This window comes from Acanthaster planci, linkage group LG10 (assembly GCF_054643075.1).
Source record: "Acanthaster planci isolate LZ-2023a linkage group LG10, COTS_SCS, whole genome shotgun sequence".
NCBI lineage: Eukaryota > Metazoa > Echinodermata > Asteroidea > Valvatida > Acanthasteridae > Acanthaster > Acanthaster planci.
In genome coordinates, this window is record NC_141786.1 from 17,393,117 (window position 1) to 17,402,096 (window position 8,980).

At 41.8% G+C, this 8,980-nt stretch overlaps 1 protein-coding gene across 13 annotated transcripts in view; it reads left to right on the plus strand.

The window, feature by feature from the left end:
• LOC110989205 (cell adhesion molecule 3-like) overlaps positions 1-8,660 on the plus strand; it is a 161,793-nt gene extending 153,133 nt beyond the window's left edge. For 12 of the 13 annotated variants that reach the window (XM_087142071.1, XM_087142069.1, XM_087142068.1 and 9 more), the window contains 2 exons: positions 896-1,154; positions 3,119-8,660. In XM_087142071.1, the coding sequence (XP_086998197.1) occupies positions 896-1,154; positions 3,119-3,247 (388 nt within the window). In that variant the 3' untranslated portion in view covers positions 3,248-8,660. The remainder of the gene's footprint in view (positions 1-895; positions 1,155-3,118) is intronic. The other variant, XM_087142074.1, reaches the window with a different exon arrangement.
• The last annotated feature ends 320 nt before the right edge of the window (positions 8,661-8,980 follow it).

Genomic DNA, 8,980 nt, shown 5'->3' on the forward strand with positions numbered 1-8,980 from the left:
GCCTTAAGAATGTGCATCTAAATACAGAGATTTGCAGAGCTTGGGTTCTGGTCAATTTCATGGAAATACGTGTATTGGTGTGAATGTGCTTGAAGGCATGCTTTTTTTTCCTCGCTGGTGACATTGTATTTGTGGTGTATGGTCCACTGCATTTCTTCTTTTTCCCGCCATTTTTTTTTTCAATTTTTAAAATTCTTACATTAATAAAAAATCCTAACAGATCAACCCAGTTTGTTTTTTCCCATATCTGTATACATGTGTATGGTCATATTAAAAAAAACACCAAAACCCGCAAAAGTCAGTTACAGAATACATACTGTACGTGTGTACATGAATGAAAATAGATGACACAATGCAGATGAGCTGTGAAATTGTACCCCCATGAATTTCACACCTGTGACCACGTCCTGGTGACCAGATTCCAAATCTGGAGTACTAAGAAGGCAAGTTTAGAATTGATAAAATCTGACTCCACCCTATTTGTACAGATTGTGACATTGCACAGGTGTGCAACAGGTCAGTTGTTTGGATTACACGTGTATCATGTGAAACAAAAGGCATCCAAAGTTTATAGAACGTACTTTCCGTTTCTTTCGATTTTGTTTCCTTTTTTTGTTCTCTCCCCCTTCTTTTTAGTACGTACCAAATAATGAAATTCATTTATGCATACCTCGATAAGCCAATCAGCTCAGTTCTTCCAAGTGCTTCCCATCCGAAGTTCATAACTTACCTTTTTGTGGAAAATAAGGGTTTTTGTTTTTTACTTGTGGTGTTACGTTTTCCCCCGCTTTATATTTATTTCTTTTTCCCTTCTTGTTTTTGGTGATTCACCTCACCTGCAAACTTCCTCTTTTCCTTTGCCCACGCCCCCCAATTCTTCCCCTTTCGCTTGTAGTAGCACCTCGCCCAAGAAGCAGCCCTCGGCGAAAAACGCCGACATGATCCGCAACCAGCCCGAGGTGCGGCAGAGCGTTCACAACTACGATGACGAGCCCAAAAAGCCCCGGGTCCCTCGGAGCAACTCGGGCAAGCCTGCCGCTGCTGCCGCGGCTGTGCCGCCCGAGAAGGAGGCCCTTAGGCAAAATCCGCCCCCCCACTCTAAGGACCGGGACCACCAGAATTATCCCATGGACTCACGTGATGGCGGTCCCGAGGTAGGTTTTTTGAGAGTCAAGAAAAAAACTGCCAGGGTGTGTTAGCGTGTAGTCGCATCACCGTCCCATGGGAATTATACACATCACCAACCAACAGTTGGATTTTTTCAATTGGATTTGCCAGTGGGATGTGGTTACCATGGTGACAGTGCATCTGCGTAAGTACATTTGAACAAAATCCAACCCCCCTCCGAACACGTCACGGTGTTTCCCCCCCAGAAGATTTCTGCTTTTTCCCGTTCAATGGCTGAAGGAATGCGCATGTGTGTTCCATCACATTTGTGCCTGCTGGAGACAAGCCAGTGAAAAGCCGTACGCACAGATGAGTGTTTCACAGTGTTTACCCCAGTGCATGATGGGATAGAGTGCCCCAGTGCATTTGTTGTCAAATACTGTTATCGGAAGGAGATGAGCACAGTTGTCTCTATTTCCAAAAGGCAGGCTTGTTACACCCATCATTTTAATCTTACATGTATATGTACCGGGTACATGTATCTGCCACATTAGAAAATAATAAAGCTGTGCATTTTACTTTCTCGTGATGGAATCTCCGTAAGTTTTCCCGGTACGTCCGCCTTTTCTCCTATCAGTGGCATACAGCCGCAAACACACCGATGACCTCCATTTTGTCCCATCATGCATTGTGGTGACCTCCATTTCCCTGTGGCATTTTTGCTCATGTTTCGATCTGTGTAATCGTGCGCGACGTGGCATGCATGGTTTGGTACGAACCTGGTGGTGTGTTGTGTACTAAAAGTCACTACATGTTCAATGTACTAACTCCCGTATGGTAACCATCTTGTGTACCGCTCTGCTGCAGCGGAATTCCTCCGCCGCTTTTCTTTACAGAACTTCTGTTGTTAGTTATTTGCTTTACTGCTTTCCGTCCGACTTATTGTGTTGATACACACATGGAGATTTAGCTGAGTTTGTGTTGATTTGGAAGAGATTATTCATATTTCCGTCTTTCTTTAACCCTTTGAATTACAGTTCTCTGATTTCAATATGATTTTACATGCATACACCCTCTAGAGGGGGTTAGGGTTAAAGTTGGGGTCCATTTTGTGTGTGTGTGTGTCTCTGTGACATCTGATACATGTAAGTGGAGAAGCATAGTTACGAGGGTAGTGCTTTTGTATTGGCACAAAAAGTGGCCATCTTATTTTTTGGGGGGGTTGTGTTTTATTTTAACGAGGTCTGTTTTTCTTCATTTTTTATCTTGCTTCCTTGCAAGGCAGATAACGAACAAGCATCGAAAGCTTACTCCAGAATTTATTTTAATCATAAATTTCAACTACGCAGCAAGAAAAAGCAGAACAACACCGCCCCCCCAAAAAATACACACAAAAACAAAACAGGTTGAAGATAAAAGTACATGGTGGGTGACTGGTTTCCCTTTCTTTCTCTTCAACTTATTAGCTTCATAACATTTAGACTTAGTGGTAGACTCTTGGATGATTTCTGTGCACATGTTGGAACATTGGGGTTAACTACATAAACAGTGCTGGCGTTCCATTTTCTTGGCTCAGGAACACAGCACGGTTGATTCCCATTTCGGCTCTTTCATTTCCTTCCTCCATGTACGGTATTCACTGAGCATGCTCACTCCAGAAATGTTTCCATCATAAGTTTCTAGCACTGTACATGTAGCATAGTGAAAAATGAGACAATACTGCCGGCAAAAAAAGGGGGGAAAACGCCAGTTGCCAGTGGAGATAAGTGTACATACATATGAAGGTGACTGGGTCTCCTCTTCTGCTTACTGGCTCCTCCAAATTTAGCCTTGGCAGTAGATTCTAGGAGGATTTGGGGTGTAACTATACCATGACTAGATGTAACGGCAGTTAACTCGTTAACAGTGACATTGCCACGAGTCGTTTCATTTTGTGTGCTCGAGGTCAAAACGTGATTCACTCCCGGGAGCTAATTTTTGTTTTCTCTTTTTTATCTGTACCTACTCACAGCACGGTGGCCAGGCCGGTATAAACTACGCTGACTTGGAATTTCAGAACAGGCAGGGAGCGACAAACGGGCACGGCAGGGTCCACCCACGGGAGGACGAGCCTACGCAGTACGCGTCCATCCTTGTCTAACACTGCTCTCTGCACTTTAGCGGAGAGTCCCACGTTTTATTTGAATTTGGGAGGGACCACGTGGAAGCTGGAGACTCAATAAAGGGGAGATTCAGAAGGAGTGTTCATGTCCAAGATAATTTTTTTGCTTGTGGATATGAAAAGTGAATCCTCATTTTTTAAGTGTAATGTAGTGATCAGAGTGTACAATTTCAGTTGGGTCGATCCATTTTGCGAATTAAGGGGGGGAATCAGACATGAGAAGGTGGCATGATGATGCTGCCAATGATCAGTGTCACAATTTATTATATAGGGGAGGTAGCACCCCTCTGTTACAGTGGACTTGTCCTTTTGTTCTTTCCAATAGCCGAGGGCTACAGTAACGGAATGATCAAGTTGAAATATAAACAGTAGGCCTATATGTACCAGTAGTTGATTAAATGATATAAATGTTGGGTATATCCCTTGGATGCAAAACTCAAGCACCTCGGCACTTCTGGAAGAGTATTGAATTTGGGGATTTTGGTCACATTTGCACCGTGCTAATTTTTAGATACAGTATTGATTTTTTGTTCGTGACCGAAAATTCACAAGCACTCCAGTGATTTTTTGAAGTCCGGGATTAAATATGCATGTATATTGAAATGAGCCAGGCATAGCTGTCAGTAATTCACAGGATCCAATTGGCCAATATCCTGATGACATCACACTCTATTTGCATGTGCCCCTTCCTATGGAGCCAGCGGAGGCCCCACCATCCACCAGGCACCGTAGGTAAGCAAATGAGTATAAAATTAAGTGTGGCGTCATCACTGCAGAAGTCTGTTCAACGCTCTGTCACCAGATTAGGTACAGACTTGTGGGAGGGGCCAACTGCAAAAAAGAGGGTGTACAGCAATGTACAACACTCTCAACGGCAACATTCATTCTCTTCGAAAAGGGAATCCCCAGGATTGTGTAACCCAGCCATTTGGAAGTCTGAAAAAAAAAAAAAAATGCCCTGGTTCGCAAACCATTTTCATGGACATGTAATTAATTCCTGACACGATACCTTGGTATCACGCGTACATTTCGTCGCATTGTGTTCCACACAAAGATGTGATTGGGTGTGATGTATTTTGGAGACTAGTAGGACGCTTGATCATGCATACCCATGTACGTTTTTACTCGCACAGTAAGATGCACCGAATTACATGTGCGATACCCGTGCCTGATGTTGTGTGGTACTCAGTTTATAATGGGAAATATTGTTGGTTTTGTACAAAGACTCGAGTGAGTTTGTCTGCACCTGAAAAATTCAAGACTCACTCCTAAGTACATGTACCTTCCCCATGCATATTAATAATTGCACAAAATATCTCAACCCCCACCCAAAAAGGTTGCTCTCGCTGGATTTTATTTCCAACTTTGCATAGACACACGAAGGTCAAAACCTCAGATTTTTTAAGTGCTTTGTGCTCGTCACAACTTCAGAAAAAACACCACTCAGACCCCAACCGAAATTCACATACACGTGTACGCATACTTATCTGCACAACGTGCTGAATTTAAGTACCGTACAGAAAATAACACATTTACAAATGACAGAGTTTCCTCTGCGCACCCTCTTCGTACGTGAACTTTTAATGACAATATCTGCTTCTCTCCCCCCGGTTAATGAAATCTTGCTATTTCCTGAAACATTTGTAATGCATTGCACGTGCTTGTGCAAATACAAGTTGTACGCATGCAGATATTCTGGGAAACAATGTTTCCTGCCCGATTGTACCAGTCCACTTTAAAATCTGTAGATACCGATTTTCCTTTTTCAAAGTGAACGAAAGTACGCTCTCGGAGAAATGTATTGTATTTTCGGTTTCTCGGAATTCTTAAAGGATCAAATTGTTTATAAATATTTGGTGATTGACCATTTGGACTTTCAAAACAAAGTTACTTCGCTTGTGTTTTGCTTGTAAATTAATGCATTTGTTCTTCATGCTGTTGGCATCGCCGTCAGGTGGCAAATTTATTCAAGGATTGAAATGGATTGAAATCTTTCTGAGTGTTTTTTGTAATTTGGTGCTTGCAAAGTTTGTAACTTGTGGCTGTATTGCAGCGTTGGTTGATTACTGAGCTTAAGATGCTGAGTGTCCCTACACATTTCCTACCATGTAAATATTCATTGGATGTTGAGGTTTTTCAGAATTGTTCGCTATTGGATGAGGGTCATGTGGGTCATTTGGTGCGCTGTGATTGGTCAGCCAGCTGTGTTGGGTCATGCTGCTGAGGGTCATGTGGGTCATTTGGTGCGCTGTGATTGGTCAGCCAGCTGTGTTGGGTCATGCTGCTGAGGGTCATGTGGGTCATTTGGTGCGCTGTGATTGGTCAGCCAGCTGTGTTGGGTTCAGGATGAATGTGTTGCATGAACATTGCACTCTGTCACACGTAGATGCGCATTGTGGAAATTAACTAGTGGCATGCACATGTAGCTCTCGTGTGAAAGTTTATAGATATCTTTTGAACGAATGAAAATGTTAACGCTAATCGCATATCATGCTTGTACACGTAGGTTGACTGATGACCCTAATTGAGACAATCGTATTCTTCGAAAATAAACAAAGAAGAGCGAAAAATTGAGCAAAAAAGGAAGAAAAGCAAAACAAGAAAACGTAGAAACAACTTGGAAAGGGAAAAATGAATCGTATTCTCTGACCTACAAATATTTTAAGGATATTTTCATACTATACAAATGAGTGTTCAGATTTATTTTTTAGAAAAATGTAAAATTGTGTCTTTTTTATGTAGTAAAACATTGCGTGCATGTACGTAACAGGCGAGCAACTTTTCCTCGGATCAGCTGATTTCCTTGTATTTCACTTCACGCTCACGCCATCGTGTACAAACTCCTGTAAAGATTGGAACTGCCTCGTTTATGTCAAAGTCCAAGTAGCATGCCTAATGTAAGCTGTATCTCTTGATTATAAGCACATACACATGTAGGTGTAACAAAATGTGACCCACCATCCCAAAACCAGGCTGAAGTCGGTATTTCAGCTTTTTTTTACACTTGAAAGTGATCCATGTTGAATCAAAATTCTGTCTGCAGTAAGCTTCTTAAAGATAGTAATAGCTGTAAAACTCCCATGAAAAACTGAATAGTGGTAGTTCCACTATTGTAGGGTTAGGAAGTTACCGACTTCAGCCTTGTTTGGGGATGGTGGGTCACAAATGCTTTGTTTAAATGTGAGCAGTTGAGTTTGGTGGCGGAACATACTGGACTTGTTTTGCTATTCAGAATAGCTTGTGTAGGATGAGTCGTCAGTTTCTTCATATTGGCGGACAGAACCGTCTGCGTTTCCTGAATTTTTTGTCAGTGCATACACTGTAGGTGGTGGTTTTCGCCGAAGAATTATTCGTAGAAGACACCTGGTGTGCCTGGACATTGGAGAGACATTCATTGCCTTCAAAAGCTGATAGACAAAGTTTTTTTTATAATTTTTCTGTTGCAAGCTTTTCGTCATTGCATTGCTGTTTGTAGTTTTGGAGTCTTTAATCAGTCGGGCGTGAAGCATAAGTTTACATAATGTACAGTATATTAGGCCCGTGCCCATGTTATCTTGTGTGGCTATCCACCTGGTTTGTACCGACTGACTGTCCACCACAATGCCACGCTGTCACCTTCTTTGATGTACATGTAGCTGGGCTCGTCTCTGTCACCTTTTTCTGGTCGTCTACCTCACTTGTCATTACCCTATTTGACTGTCAACCTGGCTTGTCTTTGTCACACTGTGTGACTGTCCACCACGTCACTTTGTGTGATGTTCATGTACCGGTACACTGGGCTCATCTGTCACCTTTTTGTGACAATTTCATTTGCCATTGTTACTCTGGTTGACAGTCCACTGACTGTTTGACTTGTCACCATCTACTTGTCACTTTGACATGTGGCGTGATGTATTCTGGGCTTGCCACCCTTATGTAACCGTCAAGCTCCTTTATGATGAACCATGTTGGGCAGTTTTTGGGACAACTTACAAAATAGCGAGAATAGAAATGTAGGTAGCCATTGCTTATCAATAATGGTTATCAGCTAAAGTGGGTAGGCCTTCCATATAATTTCCACCGGGAAAGTTGGGACAACGTTGTGGGACCGATAATACTTGCACCCCCCATAACATTTTGGGCCAAGGTGACAATTACACTTCAACAGGTGATGTCTTCGTAAAACCTGGCAACGAGTACGTGTAGGAAAATCCTGTGATGTGTATTGCTCGCCGAGGATTCTACGCTCTGTTACGCAGAGTTTAACTTCAAGAAGCTAGATATGGCGTTCTGTCAATCATCCCTGAGACATTGGACTCGGTTTGCCTCTCTGCCTCTGCCCAGACCCGTACATGTGCATTGGTGGAATTTGGCCCATTCTGTATTAAAATCAGTTGATAAGCGCATCAGTTGTCTTGTCAGGTCAGGTGCGGGCCTTGCTGGATGGCCACACCATCAGATGGTCATTGTATATAACAAAAGAAGTAGACTTTACAAAATAATCATCATGTCACATTGCTTCACCGCAGCCCTTTTTTCAAGAATTATTTTTTACAATCTGTTGGCACTTGTAAATACAGATAATTTAAATAATCTCGATTTTTATGTCTTATTGTAATGTTCAGCCTGTTTTGTGTCATTCATTTTATCACTGTAGTGAAAGAAAACTTGCAAACGCTCGTTTCCACTTCTGATGCTTGTGGATTTCTTTTTTGAGTTACGTTCACACTTGATATCTTATTCAGTGTTATGTACATTTCTGGTCTGACTACTTTGGTTTATGCACTGTACAGTCAGAGATTTAATAGATCCATGTAGTGTGTCGACATATCCTCGTACCAAGTACATGTACAGTGATCTTAATGTAATGATTTGAATGTGGTTTTTCTCACTTTATTTAGCACATATGCAGACCTCGCTTACTCCAGTTTGTTCTTAGAGTTTAGTAGTTTATTGCGTTTTTATTAACCGTATGTATTTCAACTTTTTCTTCAAAGTCGATTGTACTAACCGGAGCAGGCCATGATTTCTTCGTCATACTTTTGTTAATTAATTTGTTGATTTTGCCGTTTGTAATGGACATGCCCCCAACAGTGATATCGCGATGTGCTGAGGCACAATGTATCCCTCAGTCTGGAATTGCGTCATCATTTGCAAACCACCTCCGAGGCTTAAGTAAAAAGTACCGGACCTAAATGTAAAGTTAATTTTCCGTTTAAGAACATGTGCCCAATTGCCAATTCTGGTTTATAATGCCAATGCTAAATTTAACATTATGGAAGACGAAAGATTTAATTGAGGCTTTTTCTCACGCTCGTAATCGGTGTATATATCTTGTAATTTATCACGTTCAGTACTTTGTAGTCATTAAAGGTATCGTACTTGCAAAATATAATTATGAGACAATTATTAATTACGTGTAGTTGGTGTCAAAACCATTTGGCTGGAGAATTACTATATTTGACTGTTAGAATTTTTACTTGCCTTGTTTTCCCTTGGCAAATTGAATATCCATGTCTGCACAAGTATCTGAGGCAAAAGCCTGATTGTCCCGATGTACAGGTCTGTCATTCAGATCAGCCACCCCTTCCCAGGGTAGCCCCACCCCAAATGTGGGGATTGCTGCTTTGTGAAATGACAAGTCCCCACGAGTGACGGAAAGAAACAGCAACAATGAGAAAATTGACCAGTTACATCGTTGGTCAATGCGTCTCTCTGCTTGGAAGCAGAGGC